The 21990-nt window shown below is 42.2% G+C and overlaps 1 protein-coding gene across 1 annotated transcript in view; it reads right to left on the bottom strand.

The window, feature by feature from the left end:
* Nucleotides 1-334: 334 nt before the first annotated feature.
* Nucleotides 335-21990, bottom strand: part of gfral (GDNF family receptor alpha like) — a 58685-nt gene continuing 37029 nt past the window's right edge. The window contains exons 8-9 of the mRNA XM_087975818.1: nt 6983-7067; nt 335-848 (exon numbers count right to left, since the gene is read on the bottom strand). Of these exons, the coding sequence (XP_087831944.1) occupies nt 803-848; nt 6983-7067 (131 nt within the window). The 3' untranslated portion in view covers nt 335-802. The remainder of the gene's footprint in view (nt 849-6982; nt 7068-21990) is intronic.

Genomic DNA, 21990 nt, shown 5'->3' with positions numbered 1-21990 from the left:
AAGAGCCAGGTTGTATTGGATGAGATCAGTGGGTGTCAAGTGAATACTAGAGCAGTTACAAATGGAAAATAGAAGTTCAGGATCCTAAAGTACATATGTTACTGACAGTTTTGGACAATGTCAACACATACCACTGCCTCCCTCCACTGTCAGTACAGGTCATGGTACATTGTCTGTTTATTGTCTGCTATATTATGGTTTCTGTTGGCCGAGTGGCTTCTGAAAATTAACTGTTTTACAGGCAATGTCCTTAGATGGTAAACTCAGAATGAATGCAACCCAAATGTGATTCAGAAGCACGAGTACAACATGTAAACATTGCTATGTCTTAAACGGCATTTATTAGAATTATTTGAAAGTCATTCATACATTACTTACATATTAATAGTAACACTGTAAAAACAACAAACAGTACACCACTGAACCTTTTCATTCACATCAGGATAAATTCAATGATCCCGTTCTTGCAGTGCAGAGACTCCTGAATGGAATTATGGTTACAGGGAAGGTAGCATGTAGCAATGAATCACCAACAATCCCATTCTGTCCAGAAATATTTTACACTGGGAGCTGTGGATCATTCAGTTTAATCCAGTAAACAATCTCTGACAACAAATGCAAATATCAATTTATCAAACAGCTATGCCAGTGTAGTTGGAAAGCTTGGTAGTCAAGTACAGTTTCACACATGCACACCACACAGGTTTGTAATATACATAATGCCATGAGACAACAAGAAACTATGACTTCGATCAGAATAATTCCTCCAAGATTGCCAAATTTTCAGGGTTTTCATGCGTATTTAACAAGTAGAGGTTTTTGCAGTCTGTTGAGATATCTGACACCTTCTGAAAGGAAACACAATTACAAGGAGGACATTATTCACAAGGTATTGAAATCAATGCTTCCCTTGTTAGGGAGCAGGTATTTGTACTGGAGTTGTTTTGCTGTTGATGAGCTAATTGAATATTTGTTCCAATTTGACTTAACGTACTCTTCAAAATGTTGAATTGCAGATCAGCAGTTCAGTCTGACTAGGAGCAGGGCAACCTTGCTGGCAGCAGATACTTATAGCTTTACTCATCAGAATTTTAAACTATCGAGTCAATTTCAGTCCTTGGGTGAATGAATACAAAGACGCTGCCATTTAAACAGTGAGATTTTACTTATATTCTGCAGAACGGACAGCTGTCTGAATCTGGTATTGGGATAAAGAGCAGATATGGAGAAAATAATGAGGATGACAGTTGGCAGTAGATCCTAAGGGAATGGCAGTGAAGATAAAGTTAGGATTGGCGAGTGGGCAGTCCATAGACAATCAGAGGAGGGAGAGAGACAAGCTCAGGGCAGGCATAAACACAACCGTTCAGACCCACAAAGAAGCTAAATGGTTTTTTTTGAACGACTTTGCTGGTTCCCCTTATTGTGAAATACCAGGGACCACGTCACTCAGAGTGAGAGTTAATAATACAGTGGAATCCATATGGTACCATTGGGACCTGATCTGATTCTTCAAAGGATTTAGTTGGTGCCCTTGGTGCTTGCAATTTAAAATTACCGTTGGCAGAAGCAGAAGGGAGGCTAATAACTAAATGAAAATCTCTATCTCAACTGGCTTCCTGGTAGTGAGGCAGAGTTAACATTCTTCTCCACGGTATAATCACATTGTCCACCCAGCAACTCCCAACAAAACTAAAGGTACAATAGTGGAATAGGTACATCGCACAAACAGTTTGTTTCTTTCATCAATCAAAGATCCGTAGCAACAATGTGCCATGAATCAAACAATTCTTGTATGTGTCACAGGTTTGAAGCGTGTGCGTTTATGACAGTGGAGGAATCCAATATATATTAAGATGATGGATAGATATTTCAATCACATAGCACCACTTCTAATGGGGGGACCTATAGACTTCTGCCAATATATGAACTGTCCGCACAGCATTCTTCATTGAAGAATACCAGAGAGTTCTTGCAAGAAGGACTACCTACCTAAGTAAAATAAGGTTCAGTTGCAAATTATTTTCTTTCCCAATAACTTTCTGCAAAAAGGACAATGCATAGAATCACTACAGCATGGAAGCAGGCCATTCGGTCTATACTAACACTCCAAAAATCATCTCATCCAACTACCTTATCACTGCAACCCCACATTTCCCATGGGTCATCCACTAGCCTGCAGATCCTTGGGCCAACTAGAAATCATACCTGAGGCTTGAAAAACAGCCAGTGTAAGGTCCCTATTCAAAAAGGAAAAGTAGCCAAAAGCAGGTAACTATAGGCCAACAATCCTAACATTTATTGTTGGAAATATGTTGGAACCAATTATAATGGAGGCAATTACAGAACATTTGGAAAATTTACAATCTAATCAACCAGTGTCATGATGGCTTCATGAAAAGGAAATTATGTCTGACTAACGTATTTGTGTTTTTTGAGGAAGTCTCAACCAGAGTTGATACAGGGGAACCAGTAGATGTGTTGTATTTGGATGTCCAGAAGGCATTCAACAAGATACATTGCAAAAGGTTAAGTCATAGGTAAGAGCCGACAGAGTTGGAGGTAGTATATTGCCAAGGATAGAGAATTGGCTAATGGGTAGGAATATAGTGAGTAGGAATAGGGTGTTTTTTTTTCTCTGTTTGGCAATCTGTGACAAGTGGAGTCCCACAAGGATTAGTGCTTGGACTGCAACTGTTTACAATATATATCAATAAATTGGAGAAAGGAAGGAAAGATACTGTAGCCAAATTTGCAGGCAACACAAAATATGCAGAATGGCAAATTGCTAAATAATACAAACAGAGAGTTTATACAGAGATATAGACAGATTAAGTAGGTGGGCGAAATGTTGGCAAATGGAGTAGAATGTGGGAAAATATGAAGTGGTTCATTTTGGAAAGGTGATCAAGAGAACAGAGCATTACTTAAATAGAGAAATATTGCAACACAAAAGGATTTGGGGTTACTTTTGCACAAAATAAAGATAGCTAGCACACAGGCACAGCAGGTAATCAGGAAGGAAATGGAGTGTTGGCCCTTATTTCAGAGTATAAGAGTTGGAAAGTCTTATTGCAACTGCATATGGTGAGACCATATCTGGAGTACTGGGAGCAGTTCCAGTCTTCTTATTGAAGTAAATATATCATTTCACTGGAGTCAGTTCAGAGGAGGTTCATTTAGATGATCCTGGTATGGAGGGGTTATTTTATGAGCAAAGGCTAAACAGATTGGAACTCTAACCACTAGGATTTAGGAGAAGAAGAGGTGATCTCATTGAAACATACAGGATTCCTAAGGGGCTTGACAGGGAAAATGCTGAGAGGATGCTTTCATCATGGGAGTCTGGGACCAGAAGGCTTAGTGTCAAAATAAAGGGAGCCAATTTAAGACTGAGATGAGGTGAAACTTCTCTCAGAGTGTTGTGGATCTTACCACAGAGAACTATGGAGGTAAAATCCTTGTATGATGGATTGATTCTTGATCAGTAGGGGATTCAACGACAATGGGAATGGGCAGAAAATTGATTTAGGGAAGGTAAGGTCAGCCATAATCTTATTGAATCATCAAATCCCTTTGGTGTGGAAGCAGGCCATTCAGCTCATTGGGTCCACACCGACCCTCTGGAAAACACCCCACACAGCCACAATCCCTATCCCCATAATCCTGCATTTCCCATAGACAATCCACCTCACCTGCACATCTTGGACTGTGGGAGGAAACCAAAGCACCCAGAGGACACAGGGAGAATGTGCACACTACACACAGTCACCCAAGGCTGGAATCAAAACCTGGGTCCCTGGCGCTCTGAGGCAGCAGTGCTGAATGCTGAGCTACAGTGCCACCTTTGAATGGCAGAGCAGGCTCAATGGGCCAAACTGTCTAATTCTTTTTCTTTATTTTATTGTCTTATGGTGACAGATGGTTAAATTTGAAATGAATGAGAAACTGGTCTAATGGTGGTAAATGTAAGTGGGAGAGGGGAATAATCCAAGGAGGAGGACCATCCACGTCTGATCCCATTTCAGTATGAATTCTACTGAGAACAGAGATGCATGCAAGTTCACTGTCAGTGAACCCAAACTCCTTAGCTTGGCTTGACTCGCCCAACCCCAAACCCACCCCCTTCCTTGGTCAACTTGGACCTAAGTCCCTCTCTCTTTAGCCCTGTTCATTAACTGAGGTGGAAAAATAAAAGATTGTATTAGTTATTTCTGATGCTTGGCACTTTCTAAAGTGGTCTTTTTTATTAATTGTTCATAAATCATCAACTAATTACTTCGGAACTGCTTTTTTCAAAAATCACGCTTAATGTTATGAAAAACCTCACCTTTCTGTAATGTGCTCAGTGGCAGCCCTCTCATCCTGCAAAATGCACACCCACCCACCCCTCCCCCGCCTCCCCCACCTCCCCCCAACCTACCCTCACCAAGTGAGAGGCTAATTGAAATGTGGCCTCCATGCAAAATTTTGGAAAAGCCTGTTGCAGATCTTTCATCCTTATCTCATTAAAGCCCTCAATCATCAGAAAGCACCTCATAAAAAAAATTGCAAACTGAATCATCAGTCGTTACTTTAAATAAGTATAGCTATGTTGTAATAGTGGCCAACATTCACTAAAGGAACCATTTATGGGAGGGAACGGTCTAATGGGTATTATCATAGGGCTATTCATCCACAGACCTAGCTCATGTACTCGGGACCTGAGTTTGAATGATACTACAGCAGATGGTGGTATGTGAAAACATAACTCTGGAATTAAAAGTCTAATGATGACCATGAATCCATCAGTCATTGTCAGAAAATAAAAATCTGGTTCACTAATGTCCTTTAAGGAAGGAAACTGCCATCTTTACTTCCTCTGGCCTACATGTTACTTTCCCACAGCAATGTGGTTAACTTTTAACTGCCTGCTGGGCAAATAGGGCTGGGTAATAAATGTTGGCCTAGCCAGCGATGCCCTCTTCCCGTGAATGAATTTTTTAAAAATCGATTTACTCAGGGAATGCATCTTTACAGATTTAATGTGCTTCCAGCAGACTAGCCAATATTTATTCCAGAGACAGATCATCTGTCATGGAGAAAAGGTTTTGAATGGCCTGCCTTTTGAATCATAGGAACTCTCAACCTTCTATTTTCCAGTAATAAAATCCTTCCATCCCCTCAATCATTGAGATTCCCCTCTTCTGTATCTTATCAACAGCCAGCCCCATTAGCTGATTACTCTCATGATCAATGAGGTGCTGGATTGCTGTCATAGTCAGGTAACTTTATCAAGTAACTCACCCCATCTCTCAAGTGCCTGTCCACCATCCAAAAGGTATAAGTCAGGAATACAGTGATGAAATACTATCCACTTGGCCTGGATCAGTGCAGCTCCAAAATCTGCAGGAAACTTGACACTATGCAAAACAAACTACCTATTTGATTGTCACCCCAAATGCCACCTTCAACATTTATTTCCCTCAGCACCAACAGACTGTCATTGTTGTGTATCACCTACATGCCACATTGTCGTAATTCACCAAGGCTCCTCCTATGACACCTTTCAAACCTGTGATCCTTACCGTATAGCACGATGAAGGCAGCAGCTACACAGGAACAACACTTGCTGCAAGTTCCCTGCCAAGCCACACAGCACCCTGCTTTGGAATCATGCCACTATCATTCATTTTTACTGGGTTAAAATGCTGGCGTTCCCTCCCAAACAGCACTCAACTGCCTCCTTACCCCAAAGACTGTAGCAGTTCAAGATGGCAGCTCAACACCAACTTGAACAAAGCAATTAGGGAGGGGCCCAGCCAGCAACACCCACATGCCATGAGAAAATAAAGAACAGTGGCAATATCCTTTTACACTACATTTATTGGAACTATACATAGCATTTTAGGTGTAGTAGCATCAAAACCTTTTTTACAGTGACAGAACTATTTCACTGTTTAAGCTCACTATTAACCTTTTAACACACCCAAATAATTTGTTAATCTAAGTGCTACTTTTGGCATTTTCCCAGATGACCACCACCTTGACTAAATCAGTACTTCATATAATGCTCTGTCACTATCCATACCCTCATAATGCTCAATCACTGCTCCTTACCCATCTGTTATATCAAAACAACAATAGAGATCAGGCACTAACTGCTGCTCACTAACTGCTGCTACCTGAGTCACTATCTGGAGTGTGGCCCAAAGTGTAGGGTTGAAGTGAGGGGAGAGGGGACTGTTGTATGGGGTTAAAGGCCCAGAATTCTTCTTGTGGAGGGAGTTAGCCTCATTACAGCAGGCATCCACAGAAGCTCCACTCAAGTTGTTTTCCCAGGGTGCAGTTCTTGTCAGTGCATGGCAAGCAACATGTGAATACTGTTCAGACAAAGCACCAATGTTACTCGATGTTTGGCTCAGTATTGAGCTCACAAATCCTGGATTTGGTATCATCAGAGCATCTCTTCTCATTTCAGCTGGAATTTTAGAAGGAAGAAAGTGGTATTGTGCTGATGACAGTGACATGGCGTTGTTACCTGCAGTAGCCCTCGGTTTCCTAGCTCACTGACTGGGATGTGACATGATGTGATCCTTACTCACGTGCTATTAGTGAGCATCAAACTCAGTGCCTACCAATCCAATGGTATCTCATCTCACATTTGATATAACCAGCACCACCTCCCCCCATAAAAACAAAGATGGCAGCCCACGTCCAAACTATTTTTGAGGTAAAGTGATTCAGTCATGTTTATTTAATTGCAATTCTAACTTGACTCTGATTGATAGAAAAAGCTTCCTAACTGAGGCTGACCTAATCAAAGCTAATAGGAATTGTATTTCCATGGGCGACACATAAATCTGATGCCGAAATACTTTTAAACCAGCATTCCAATGAGAAAGGAGAGTCCATATTGTTTCACCCATACAACGGCCTCATTCCAATTTTCACTTTAGACAGAATAGCCTTTTCAGGCTACAGGCTGGCAATGGATCCTCACCTTGTCTTGCATAAGATGACAATAACGACAACTCCAATGATGACTGTGACTCCACAGACATAAACAATGGCACATATCATTATACCTGAGGAAAAGAGACAGTTTTGTATTCCATTCATGGTAAAATACAAGATATACAGGGATTCGTTTATAGATATCAGATATTTTCATTGATTGTCATTACCTTTTGAGACAGTGCTCTTACTAAAATATTCTACCCTCTGATGCTAACAGAGGCTCTTACATGGATCCAAATAAGCATCATTAGTGAAATAAGGACTCAATTTAAAAACTGAAAGAACTGCGGATGCTGGAAATCAGAAATAAAAACAAAACTGAAATTACTGGAAGGCTCAGCAGGTCTAGCAGCATCTGTGGAGAGAAATCAGAGCCAATATTTCAGAGTTAGTGACCCTTCATCAAAAACATATCGATTTATATTGTGTAGCATTTCACACTGCCGATGAAATACCAACGACTTACCTTTCATTCTTTGAGACTAATTTCAGCAATGACTTTTGGAAATATCATTTAGACTTCAACATGTGAGATACCATTCATTGCATTCATATAAAGAGTTTTTAATTTTCATTATGAGGCCGAGATGATAAAGTTAGCATTAATTCAAGGAAACATATTCTCATCCAGTAATGTGAAGGCTGCCTGTGCTCAATGGCCTCTCAGCCCCTTGGTCTGGCAGTAATGAAGGCTGTGGAACTGTCTGTTACTTCTGCATTCTGAATAGGTATTATATGCTGCCACCTCTTGACCTTTTTCCAGTTACCTTCAGGCAACACAATCCACTTAAAGCAAGCGTGCTTTATAAAGATAATAAATTGTCAGAAAAATAATGATCTAAATGGTAGTAAAACTGAAAGGAAGATGGAACAATATTAGCTTCAAAGTAAAAAGCACTTTGATTTATCTTGGGCATGTTTTAATTCTGTATATTTAAGACTGCTGTCTTTAACAAAGACTCCCTTCTCTTATGTGATAGAGATTGGGCAGCATGCCATTGAGTCAGTTTATTTCATAGTTTGCAGACTTGTGCGAAAATAACAAACACCTGGTTTAACTTTTTCTAACCCCCTCACAAGAGCGTCTGATGGGCTTTCTTTTTCATTATAGCTTTTCATTACACTTCCATATGCAGTTAATAATCAAATGCTAATTAAAGGGATGATGGCTGCAACAAACTGAGGTCAATTCTGTAAAAAAAGTGTACCCTCGGTTTGCAACAAAATAGATCTCAGATGCAAACAGCCAAGTTTTGTGTCGAAAGCATTTTTCTCGTTTAGGGATGAAGGGAAAATGTTTAAACTGATATAATCAACTGAATACAAACTATTATCATAGTATGTCCCTACTTTTATTTTCAACAAGCTTTAAGGAACGTTTCCAGAAATTGGAGCATGTCGTTTTCATTGAAAAGCATACTGTGGTAAGTATTTAATTGTCACTACACTGTGGTAATATTTAAACATTGAAACTTCAAGTCACTTCAAATGACTTCCATTTATTTTAACTTTGTTTGACTAAACTGATAAACACAGCGCTACCCTGTGGAGAAAGCTAATTTAAAAAACATTCTCTCCTGGGATGTGTGTGTCATTGGTAAGGCTGGCATTCATTACCCATCTGTCATTATCCCTGAATCGAGTAACTTGCTGGGACATTTGAGAGAGTACTTTAGAGCAAACTTACATAACTGTGGGCCTGGAGTCAAGTGTAAGGACAGATTTTGTTCCCTAAAGACATTTGTGAACCAGACAAGTTTTGAATGTCAATCGATGATAGTTTCAAGGTCACTATTCAATTACAGATTTCTTTATTAATTTGGTTAATTTAGTAATTAAATTTCATATCAACCAGTTGCCATTGTAGGACACGCATCCAAACAAATGCTCTTGACGTGTGTAATGCTAGTCCACTGATATAACCACATATCACTATCTCCCCTTGACATTTGCTTTGCTTTCATATCAATGTTTGTTTTCAAGGGATATTGATTGATAAATAACATTATTATTTCCTTGTGTGGTTGTAAGGGCTGGGTAAGTTTAAGAAAAAATACTTGATCTTGGCAGTCGCTAGTGCACAGAAATACATTATGTAAGCCTTAAGGCTAAGAGATGTCGTGTACTTGGTTTTAGATTAAACAGCCCAGTCTTGTAACTGAGTGATCTGGGAATGTGTCAGAATGTTGGCTTTAAAATAGAGGTTCACTGTTCTCTGAAATCTCATTCTGAACATTTTCTTTAAAAGTCATTCACAGATTTGATCATGCGTACAACTTTCTTCGGTATTGAAGAGTTGACATTTACAGCACTGACCTTTCAGATTAGAGATGAAAGCAGATTCCTGTCTGCCCACTCTGGTGGATGTGCTAGCTTTTACAGCACATTTTGAAAATGAGCAGCAGAGCTACCCTGGTATCCTGTCCAATATTTATCCCTTCAACTAACATTGCTAAAACACATTGCCCAGTCATAGAAATGCATTTCCTACATTACTGCTTGTAGGACTCTGCCGCCTAAAAATTAAATGTCAAGTTCCCTCTTCATAACTATGTTTACATTGCAACATAAACATTGCAACAATAGTCACTGTTTGTGAACTGCTTTGGTCTGAAACACAATACCTGAAAGCAAACTCTTTTCTTTCTCTCATTCTGTTTCATGCCTTCACTCTCACCATTCCTCTTTGAATGACTCGGAATATTGAACTGCAGCTTCTATTGGTTTGTGTGTTCCACGCAGTGCAGGGGCTTCAAGAAAGTGGAGTTAAGGCCACAATCCAATCAGCTATAATCTTGTGCAATGGCAGAGCTGGCACAAATGGCTTACTCCTGCTTCACATCTGCATGTTTTTACGTAGTCATGAAAGCTTGGTAGCTTTCCTACTGCTACAAGTAGCAGGAGAATTGACGTTTTGGGCATAAGCCCTTCATCCTGACTTGCTGTGCTTTTCCAGCACTACACTCTCAACTCTGATCTCCAGCACCTGCAGACCTCACTTCCTCCCAGTTGATTGAGATTTGAGACACAAGGATACCATGGTGGCTCAGTGGTTAGTACTGCTGCCTAACTACAGCAAGGAGCTGGGTTTGAACCTAGTCTCAGGTGACTGTCTGTGTGGAGTTTTCATGTTTTGCTGGAGTTTCCTTCCACAATTTAAAGATGTGCAGGTTAGGTGGATTAGCCATGAGAAATGTAGGGTGACAGGGATAGGGTAGTGGGTGTAGTGATCTTCAGAGGATTGATGTGGACCCAATGGCCCGGATGGCCTGTTTCCACGCTGGACGAATTCATTGATTTATTGAATGGTAGGGGAATACAACAATGAGCACTTAGGCTTATGTGATACTTTCAAAGTAATAAAACATCTGAGCCACATAAGATGGTATTAGGTCAGGTGACCTCAAGCTTGGTCAATGAGTCAGATTGTAAGAAGTGTCTTCAAGGAGGATAGTGAGGTACAAAGCTACGAGGTTGTCTCAGAACAACGAGTAAACAGCAGCAGAAAAGACAGCAAGATAAAGTCCTTTGCTTTGTATGGATTTGAACTGAAATGAATGCTAAAGCAAGATCGGCCTCTGGCTCCATATTTATCCACCACCCAAGACCTGCCAGGCAGGACTGTACTATCCTAAGAGACTTTTGAAACTGTCTTAATCTGACCAGTTATCTTTCTTGCTGTTTTGTTCCACCAGAAATTGCATGTAATGGTAAGGCTGTAACTAACAGGAATATTGAGAACAGGCTTCATTGTACGGTTAGCACATTGCAACTGGCTGCAAGTGATATGGTTTTCTGCAATAAGCTGTTACAGACAGAGAAGAGAACTTTAAAATGCCTCATTATTGTTCAACAGCTAAGCTGATTTTTCCTTCTACATTTAAACTTGGCTCAAGTTATCCCTTGGGTACATGTGTGCATTCTGTTGTTCAAGGAATACAGGATATAGAAATACTAGGATTTGGTTTCAGGTCTTTGGCTTTGAATTTTGCTTCAGATGTGGTCTGGGTGGTCAGATTCAAATGCTTCATGTTTCTGATTTTAATGATCTGAAATTTTGGCTTTGGAGAGTTGAACCAATTTACAAAACATGGTTAGGATTAGAAATTGGCTTTAGACTGTACAAAATGGCCCGAAGCTGCTCATCTGTAATTAGGGGTGACGAATGAGAGGATGGCCATTCTGTTTAGAAAAGCATTAGCAATAGATTCCATTCACACAGGCCATCTTTAGGATTGAAGGAAAAAAATAACTGTTTTGTAGAAGCCATATGGAAAACAAACAGCAAGAAAAATGAGAGATTATGTGATGTGCTAAGTCAAGGTGAGGGAATTCTTGACTGACTGTGAACTTAAGGATGGTGAAGAGATAGGGAAAAGTGAAAAGAAAGAAGGATTTGAATACAAAGATGAGTATTTTAAAACTGAGAAGTTGAGCAGGAAACAGAGTAATAAAACGTGGGTGGAAGAAGACAATGTTAATATTGTTTCTAAAGAATTATTCCTGAGTTGTGGGTGTCACTGGCTTGGCCAGCATTTATTGCCCAGAGGACAGTTCAGAGTTAATCACATTGCTGTGGATCTAGAGTTACATGTAGGCCAGACCAGATAAGGTCAGCCGATGATTCCCTGAAGGACGTTAGTGGCCCAGATGGGTTTTTCCTAACAATTGACAATAGTCTCATGGTGAGCATTAGACTCTTCATTCCAGGTTTTTATCAAATTCAAATTCTACCTTTTAAAAATTCTTTCATGGAATTCATGGCCAGCATTTATCACCCATCCCTAATTATCCAGAGAGCATTTAAGAGTCAACCACATTGCTGGGAGTCTGGATTCACATATAATTCAGACAGGGGCAGCTTTCTTCCCTATAGGCATTGGTGAACGAGATGGCTTTTTTCCCAAAAATTGACAATGGTTAGATGATCACCATTAGACTCTTGATTCCAGATTTTTACTGAATTTGAATTCCACCATCTGCCATGGTAGGATTCAACCCCAACTCTCTCGAATGTTACCTGGGTCTCTGGATTAATAGTCTACTCACAGTACCACGAAGCCATTGATTGGAAACTAGGTGTTGCAATCAAATCCAGTTTAGCGGTGCAAATAAAATTAGTCCTAATGAAACACAATTTGCCGTCATAACATTCCAACCAACCATGTATCATTATTAAGTTCCATCCACCATTTTGCATTTTAAATGAGTTCACTCACTCGAAGCACCAACCTTCAGCTGCCACTATTAAGCTTAAGGAAGGCACTAAAGGCGACAAAGCAAACCAAACTCTATGACTTAGACAGTCACTCAATTATTCTTCTGATTATTGTTTGTGTAAAAGGAAAGCATTTCTCCATGATTTAATGTGATTCAAATTGGCCAAGAAGATTCAAATGTTGCAATCTCTAAATTGTAACATGTTGATAACATTCTAGCCTTCCAGTAAAGATTTATCTTCAGAAAACAATGTCCATCAGAAAACAATGTCAGTACATATCCAACTGCTGATTACAGGACGGTATGTTGAATTGCCTTTACTCTTCATGCTAACTGTGTTGGTTCTTCGCAGATTCTATGAAATTCAATTCTTCAGTGTTTTCTCCCTGTCCCTTTTCCCTCACGTGAACTGTGTGGGTTTGAGATTTCTGGTCACTTCTTCCATCAATGAAGCATTTGAAACAAAAATAACGTTGCAATTTTTCAGCTCAGTAATGTTCTGTGACATGTAAAAATAACCTGTTCCTCATTTGCCGCATTGGCACAACCTGATCTCGCCGCAGAAATAAACAGTGTTGCCATTGCCAGAATGTTTCCCCAGTCTGAGATTCTCCTCCAGCAAATGTCAGCTTGTTTTCGGGCCCGTAGGGAAGTTTCCTTAGCCTCACTGGTCTCTCTCTAACACATGGCCACCAAATGTTTTCAGGCTAACAATTCAGATTTCTTAGCATCATTGCTTGCTATGAGGTGACATAAATGTGTCAAAATATTTGACAAAAGTATTCAAAATTATGAAAAGATGGGGTAACATGCCTGAGGAGAAGCTATTTCTAGTAGCCCAAAGATCTAGACTGAGCGACTACAGATACAAGCTTAAATGTAAGAGATTCAGTACAAGGGAAATGTCTTTTCACACTTCTGTAAGCTGTAAAATTCACTTCCAAATTTGTTAATGATGTAAGAAACCATGACAAAGTTCACAATGGGACTGATCACTATGTAACTCCGTTTTCATTAAAGGCTGTTACATTTTTTTAAACACCTTTCCTTGATTTGAGTTCCTTTGACAGCCTGAAATTTGATGATTTGCTTCAGCAACTGAAGTAAAGTTTAGAAATAGTGAAGAAGGCATTTGGTATTCTTTCCTTTATTGGTCAGAGTAGTGAGTACAGGAATTGGGGGGTCATGTTGCTGCTGTACAGAACATTGGTTACAGGGGAAAGATATAAAAGAGACCAAAGGGGCAACTTTTTCACGCAGAGGGTGGTGCGTGTGTGAAATGGGCTGCTAGAGGAAGTGGCAGAGGCTAGTACAATTGCAACATTTAAAACACATCTGGATGGGTATATGGATAGGAAGGGATTGGAGGGATATGGGCTGGGTGCTGGCAGGTGGGACTAGATTGGGTTGGGATATCTGGTCGGCATGGACGGGTTGGACCGTAGGGTCTGTTCCCATGCTATACATCTCTATGACTGTATGATTCTAAATAATGTGTGGAAACTTACTGAGATGTTGGGGGTCTACTCAGAGCAGCTGGAGAGACTTGGTGCTGACTCTTTAACCCAAAGCTTGCTGACTGGGGTCAGATGTTCTACTCAGTGAGAGCTGCCACTCAGTCAGACAGAGACCGGCAGCTCTCACAATCAGCCAGAGGAATAGGAGAGGTCATGGCTACTGTCAGAAGGATCTCCAGAATCAGAGAGGACCAAGGTGACATTTATATGGGTGGGGCAGTGGGGGTCATTTCTGGAGTTTGGGATTGCAGGGAGAGGGTCGAGAGTGTAGTACTGGAAAAGCACTGCAGGTCAGGCAACATCTGAGGAGCAGGAGAATCGACGTTTCAATGGCTTTTGCCCGAAATGTCGATTCTCCTGCTCCTCAGATGCTGCCTGACCTGTTGTGCTTTTCCAGCATCACACTTACAACTCTAATTTCCAGCATCTGTAGTCCTCACTTTCTCCATTGCAGGAAGAGGGGTCAGGCGAGGAGAGAGACGAGGTCAAGTGGATGACTATCATGGGCAAGCCCCTGCCATATTTCCAGTCTTTTGACTGGGAATACATCCCAACTCCCCCCACCCACAGGTCTGCTGCATGGCAACAAACTCACCTGCACCTGGGTTAATGCCAGAGGCCGTGAGCTCAGGCCTTCACAATGGTCCTTGAAGCCACTTAAAAGCCTGAATTAGTGGTGAGGCAGGAGACTGACTGTGGACCTTTCTGCACATTTGATTTGAATTCCAGTGGAGGCAGGGTGGTGCTGGAGTTTAGGAACACCACCCCATCCCACCCAATTAATTGGCCACTCCACCTCCAAATCTCAAATTCCTGAAACCACATGTTGATTTCTTCTCTTCACTTCCCCAGGTGAGCACTGAGCGCTTTTTGGGTGGAACCATTTTTCTTTGACTTTTGTTCCTCACATCTTCTCCAAACCCGGGAAGTGTTGCGGAGTTTTTTTAATTTCAGTTTGAATGCATTCACAGCACTGATCCTATGTGCTACATCTCCCTGCAGTTCAAAGTTCAGTTCATTCAGTTTTGATATTATGTCTGTTAGGATTTTGAAATTGAGCGAACTTCAATTGTCTGACAGCTCAGTGCGCACTTCATTCCTCAATTCGTGAAAAGTGACGATTTCAGGCTTCTAGAAATCTTTGCAGGATCTTCCCTCTACTTAACCACCTCACATTATCATGGAGGATTAGTTCAATGAGTTGCCAAGGAAGGATTTAAGGGCTCTTGATCAAATCAAGTTTACAATCTTAACAATAACTTCCATTGCATGAGAAAAGTTCATGGCCTTACTTGCTACTGCTTACTGGTGGATCACACAATGGTCAATGGCAAAATTGAAAAGAGAATCATTTCTGAAAAATGCAGCAAAGTCTTTATTTGCATTAAGCATAGCCAGTGGACCATCAGTGAAATGGAAACAAGTCTCTTGATTGGAATGCTTATCTCAGGCATGTACCTTTTCAAGTTGTTCAGGATATCCTCACCTTTTGCACCATCTTTAAGAGGCATAAGGGTCACAAAGTCCTCTTTAGTTGTTATGTCTTGAAAAACCATAAGCACAATGGCCTGGGCTATGTTGGTCATGTTGAAGGCTTCATCAAATCGTAATGAGAAGCTTTCACAGTCCTCAAGTCCTGCTGTAGTTGCTGAAAGACATCTTTGGGTAAAACTTCCATTTGTCTTGCTACTGTGGAAACACCAAGTGACACGCTCTGGTTGCTGTTATTATTTCTCCTTTGTTACTTCATAGTTTTGACATCTGTAAAAGGCCTACCTCTTCTTTTGAAACTGGTTTTCGTCTCCCCTCTATCACACAGCACTCCTGATGTAATCCAGGGCATGCATTCTTCCTGCTTTTGTCCTGCCGAGCCCTGTAAGAATTCTATGTTTCAATAAGATCACCTCTCATTCTTTTAAACTTTAGTGAACACAGGCCCATTTTCCTCAATGTCTCCTCTCTCGACAAGCTGTCATCCCAAGAGTCTGTTTGATGAACCTTTGTTGCATTCCCTCGATGACAAGCACAACCTCCCTTAGGTACGACACTACTGTGAATGCAGCCTGACTATGATTCGATACAGTTGCATTGACAATTTCATTGTCCTGAAAGATGAATTCTGTTTCTCTCTCCACTGATGCTGTCAGATCCATTGTGACTTTCCATTGGTTTCTGTATATTCACAGTATTTCACTTGCACGCCAATGAATATCATCTGCTTACAGTATTGTTGGTGTTCTTACTCAGTGGGAGAGAGAGATAGCTTCTGATTCTATTTAAACAGCAAAAATGCTGTTTGGGATTTGGAGACAATTTAATTGTGGTTTACACCCTCCCACTTAAACTTCCATGTCCAAGGTACTCACAAGCTTTGACTTGAAGCTTCAATTTCAAGTGGTAAGTGACATCTAAAGTGCATGGCTGTCATCTTGATGAACTCTAATGATAGGTATCAGTAGTTTTCATTTGGCATTGCATGTGCATTATTTCCAAAGCTGAGAATCTGGATAAAATTGTTAAATAATAAAATAGTGCATGCGAGGTACAATGTGATTCTTGACAATTTTGTTTGGCAATTGTATCTTGTCTCTGAGCATTCCTTGGAGCATCAGACCATTTGCAGTTGAAATTGTGTGAAATTGGCCTGGAATTGTGTGTTTATGGTTCTCTGTGAGCTGTAATTTTGTACAATGAACACTGAGCATATTATTTCACAATTGCTGATTAAACTTTCAGTGATTACAGGCCAAATTTTAAATTTAGTGATGGTGGCAAACTTCACCTCAATGGCATTTGAAGTTGTCTGGTGTGTAAGGCAGGTGGTTAATCCACCACCAACCAAAGGAAAAGACCAAAGTCTCAAGGCCGAATCTTACTGTATGGTTAAGTGTCATTTTTGTTGCATTTTGTGGAGGGTTTTTCTCTGTCCAGCCCAGGGGGTCTTCACGAGCAATCATGCCAATCTCACCTCAGTAACTGTGTCCCATTGGCACCCCACTTGTCCTATCTCCCATTCACTGTGGGTGGAAGGTCCTGCCAGAATATCCCAGGATTCCTGGTACTGGCTCTCAAAATGGCAGCAGAGTCGGATGCTTTGGTTGGAGCTCCTCTGCTCGGCAGTCCCATTCTCTTTTCCTTCTGTTTTTCTCCTGTTCATAGCTTTTCTTCAAACTCCCCCCACTCTGCCATACCTGGAGCGTGGAGTCAAGGAGTGGGGTGAGCAGGATGTGTCCCGTGGCAGAGCAGAGTGAGCACAGACTGAGTACAACAGTAGAGTCAGCACGGGCTGAGTTCTGCAGGGGAATAGAGTGAGCACAGACTGAGTCCTGCAGGGGAACAAAGTGAGCAGGGGCTGAGTCCCATGGCAGAGCGAACATGGGCAGAGTTCTGCCGGGAACAGCAATTCTCTGAGTGGTGGCAGAGCGAGTCCTAGATGTAGGCTGGCATGTGGAAGCAACATAGCTTCATGCTCTGGAGCCTGTGGGCACAGACCGGAACTGAAGCGCTTACAGTCACTTATCATCTGGACTTCTTCACTGTTTCATGCTAACCTATATTCTTTCTTATTCTGTAACAACACTTTTTTTTATACTCTGCAAGATTTCTGCCTAAATACCTTACACAAAATGGCACCATTAAAGGCAGCCATTGTAAAAACCTTTCACTGTACTCCTGTATTTCTCTACTGGAGTACATGTGACAATAAAAGAATATTCTATGATTGAATCCCAGCCCCACATTAACCAAAAAAGACAGCATTTCACATAAGAGCAGAGTGCAGAATTCTTACTGGTCAGGGTGAGAGGGAATTAACTCAATGCCCATATGCAGCTTCTGAGGCCCTGGATTAACTTTGTATCTTGTGGGCCATAGTTGCTACTTTTTAGGTCACCTGGATTATTTCTGCTTCACTGAGATGTCCATCTTCAACCTGCAATGAGCAGTGACATGGCCAAGAGTGCTCGTGAGCAGCATTTGCTCCCCACACAGTTGGACCCTGCATACATTTCCCATGCACCATGCTGTGATTACAGATGACTCCGATGTGCTGTGAAAATGTCTGATTGATGCGATTGCTCCTTTTCGGGCCTCCAGTTCCTCACAGATGGAGCCTGTGTGTGTTGGGACAGGAATGAGTCACTGCCTCCCGCCGCTCTGGGTGTGGTCTCTGTTTTCCATTGACAGTTTGCATTTTGGGGTCGAGTGAATCTGGAAGGCAACACTTGGCAGCGTGAGTCCCAGGCTCAGCCTGCTCATCAGGGGCCCCCGAATTGCTATGTCCCTTTCTTCCTGGCACTCCCTGTACCGCCCATCAGTACCGATCCTCCACAAGTTCTCACACTTCATCTGGAATTATAGCTGCAACGTTGATCCCTACCCCTGAGCCCCCTCCCTACAGTTTAGTCCTTCCCAGCATCATGCTGCAAACTCTTCCCCTGCCCCACTCCTCGCCCCCCACCCCTGTCACTGAGGCTGTGGTGGTGCTGTCCACTGATAACACTGCCTCCCACAGTATTCCTCCAATATACTAGTGTCTTTGTCCATTACATTTCCAAAGTCCCCCTTCACCATCCTTATCCCTGTGCATCCCAAGTTGCTGCCTCTAATTGCAGCATTGAATTTCCCCACTTCCCTATCATAGCAGTGTCCCCCGATAAACCCTCTTGACATTCCCTCTGCTAATCACCTGACTGGCTGTGGCCCAGTCCCTGAACTGTAGTGAGATGGAGCCCCTGACCCTAACAGCTCCAAGTGGTGGACTGATCCTGCCAAAGCTCCTGCTCTGAGATTACACAATGCCCTTGACTATCTGTACCAGGACACCCTGCCTGATGACAGGCCCCCCTCAATTTGTCTGAGGACCCCCCCCCCCCCCTTCAACTTTGAGACATGGCCATTTGGCTGATGCACAAGCACTGTGCTTGCGGGGCATATGTAGGTGTCTGGTGAAGGTGTGAGATTGATTCATCACGGCATCATACAGTAACGTCCATCTCTTGACTGATGGTAACTGCTGTGCCTGAGCTAACAGCACACTGAGACATAAGTACTGTGAGCCTTTAAAGAGTCGCTGAGGAGAGGGGGATGGGCCAAAAGACAAGACAAGGCAGGGCAGGGATACTGTGAATATCAAAAGAGATCCATAGTGAGTGAGTACGCAGTCCCGACATGCTACCTTGTCCAATTGATGAGATTGGTGCCCATTCTGCACCCAAAGTACCCTAGCAGCAGCACAGTGATGAAAGGCACTTGTGTGCCTAAAGTGTAGTGTGGCAATGCAGAACCTTAGTGTAGGTGGATCTGAGGTGTGCCATGACATTGCAGTGATCTGGTAGATGTCAGATGTCAAGGTCTGTGGATAATGGTGCACGTAGGTGCTGCCGATGGAGCATGCCTGAAGATGTTAGTGTTGTGTATTCAAGATGGAAGTCTGGATGAGCAACTAGTAAGCTGGAGTCTCCAAATAACTCTCATGTCAGTAATTGTCACCATTTAGTTTCTATCCAGCAGGTGGGGAATGGGAAAGAGTATAGTAATGAGATGACATTAAACGATAAGGAGATGTTAATGCATGCTAATGCCTTCAGATAGGCATCATGCTGGTGACTATCAAGAAAGTTGAAACTTTATTGCTGGAACAGCACAGTAGGTCAGGCAGCATCCAGGGAACAGGAGATTCGACATTTCGGGCACAGGCCCTTCTTCAGGAATGAGCAGAGAGTGTTCAGCAGGAGAAGATAAAAGGTAGGGAGGAGGGACTTGGAGGAGGGGAGTTGGAAATGTGATAGGTGGAAAGAGGTCAAGGTGAGGGTGATAGGTCGGAGTAGGGTGGAGGCGGAGAGGTCAAGAAGAAGACTGCAGGTCAGGAAGGCGGTGCCGGGCTGGAAGGATCCGGCTGAGACAAGGTGGGGGGAGGGGGGATGAAGAAACTGGTGAAGTCCAAGTTCATCCCCTGCGGTTGGAGGGTTCCCAGTCGGAAGATAAGACGCTCCTCCTCCGACCGTCGGGTTGTTGTGGTTTGGCGGTGGATGAGTCCAATGACCTGCATATCCTCGGTGGAGTGGGAGGGGGAGTTGAAATGCTGTGCCACAGGTTGGTTGGGTTGGTTCGTCCGGGTGGCCCAGAGGTGCTCTCTGAATCGCTCCGCAAGTAGGCGGCCTGTCTCCCCAATATATCAAGAAACTCATCTCACTGTTCAACACTTGGTGCCAAATGGTACTTTTTGTTTTTGACACACCTGATTTCTCCAGTTATGGCCCATGTCGTTCAAGAGCTGGGAAGATTCTGCCTTCAGACTAATGACATGATGTTGATCAAGAAGAGATAACTGAAGGTATGGTTAGAGAAATATGTTTTAAGAATATGAATATCAGTAAAGATCGTGGGAGGTAGGTCTTGTCTTGAAATTCAGGACTACTGAGGATTTTGTCCCAGTTACACAAGTGGTGTCACAAAAAAAAAGTGTAAACTGGATTTCAGGTTAGAAGAGGCTGCAAATGAGGTATTGAAAGGGAAACAGGTTGGTCTTGCTCGTGATATGTTACAAGAACCCTCTGTTCTGTCTGTTGATTGATGCTGCACAGCAGTCAAGATCAAAAGTATCGGTGTCATAGTGGCAAAGAAAGTGGGCTGAATATCTCCGGGCCCTGCTGTCGTGGCTTTGTGGGGACCATGATCAGGCCAGTTCCCCAATGCATTCCCATTGCCAGGACATATTCCAGAGAAACAGATCGAATATTCCAGTCCTGCAGGGTTGCAGCTAATGTAAGTAACTTAGGCCCCAACTGGGGATGATTTAACAGCTGCCAGTGTGCCCCCTGGCTGTGTATGGAAGCTGCCAGCTCAGTAAAAAGCTCAGTGGCAGGTTGAGGTCTAATGTTTTTAGCTGGATCCTTTGACCAGGACAATTTCAATACTCTGATTAGAGCAGAAACGAGATGCAAAGTGATAGAGTAAGAGAGCTAGGTTGGAAGCAATCCCACAACTTAGATCATGGCCAGTATGGATTCTGGTCGAGTATATTCTGCTTGTGTCTGACGAGGCAGGATTATGCAGGATTGGTGCACAGTCACACATGTTTACGATCTGTAGGGTTGGGAGATCCGGTCACTTCCCCAGAGGCTGCTTATCAGTGCAGGAAGAATGACGAACAACAAGCTCAGACACAAAGAAAAATCAACACAACACATTGTGGGGGTGGAAGTGGAGTTAATTAAGGTGATGTTTGAGTGGCAAGCAGCAGCAATCTGAGCATCACCAATCTTAGTGATGTCCCTGTATACTACCTGCCCCACTGGGTGATCAGGCATCCTCTTGTATTGCTTTAGATGTGATACTATCACATTTCTAATTCAACATGGTCAATGTCCTCAGAGTGGAAAATACTGGAGATCATGTCATGGTTGGAAATGAAACCAGCATTTAGTGTATGAAATCTCAGCAGATTTGAATGGGAGAGTTGCAAATTATCAAGGGAGCTGTTGGCAATGTCAGTTAACCATCAGCCATGGTAAAACATTTACCAAGTTAGTCATTGGGTTTTGAGTAGACTCAGGACTAAGGTGGGTTTCATGACAAAGATAAACTAAGTGTTGTTGTAGAGGGTGGAAGCTTGAACACATGCATCAACAGGTTGAAGAATAACTTCTTCCCTACCCTTAGTAGACTAATAAATAGACTCTCTGACTTCAAATAATGTTGATCTTGTTAATGTTGATCTTGCTTCATCCACCTCTTTGCAGTGTAACCTGTATGTCTCACTGGCTAAGCATGCATGCTATGATCTGTACGTTCTTGTATGCAAAGATCTGCCTGTCCTGTTTGCAAACAAAGCTTTTCTCTGTACTTAGGTACACGTGGCTACAATAAATCAAATCAAATCAAATCAAATCGTGGATTGAGTAGTCAGGAGGAGACCAGCTTGATTAAAGGAAGCAAAGTTATTGTTAATCTATGCATGTTAGGGGAATAATGGATCCAACAAGATGGGACATACAGAATGCTAGCTGTTGCAATGCTCACTATTTTATCACTGAAACTGACTGATATAAAATGGACTGATTTTCATAATCCAGTACATATCCATCACATTTTAGCTGTTGCGCCATCAACTGCCACAGTTTGTGTCAATCTTTTCATGTGGAATTCTTCTGATCTGTTGCCTGAATCTTTCAAGCAGTTTCAATGACCCCTAAACCACCCCCAGAGTTTGCCAGAGTTTGCTAACGGATCCGATTATCTGGATCTGTTTACT

Source organism: Chiloscyllium plagiosum, unplaced genomic scaffold (genome assembly GCF_037043375.1).
Source record: "Chiloscyllium plagiosum isolate Xiang-an unplaced genomic scaffold, Cpla_swu_hap1 HiC_scaffold_3, whole genome shotgun sequence".
Lineage (NCBI taxonomy): Eukaryota > Metazoa > Chordata > Chondrichthyes > Orectolobiformes > Hemiscylliidae > Chiloscyllium > Chiloscyllium plagiosum.
This window is presented reverse-complemented; position numbering and strand designations above follow the sequence as displayed.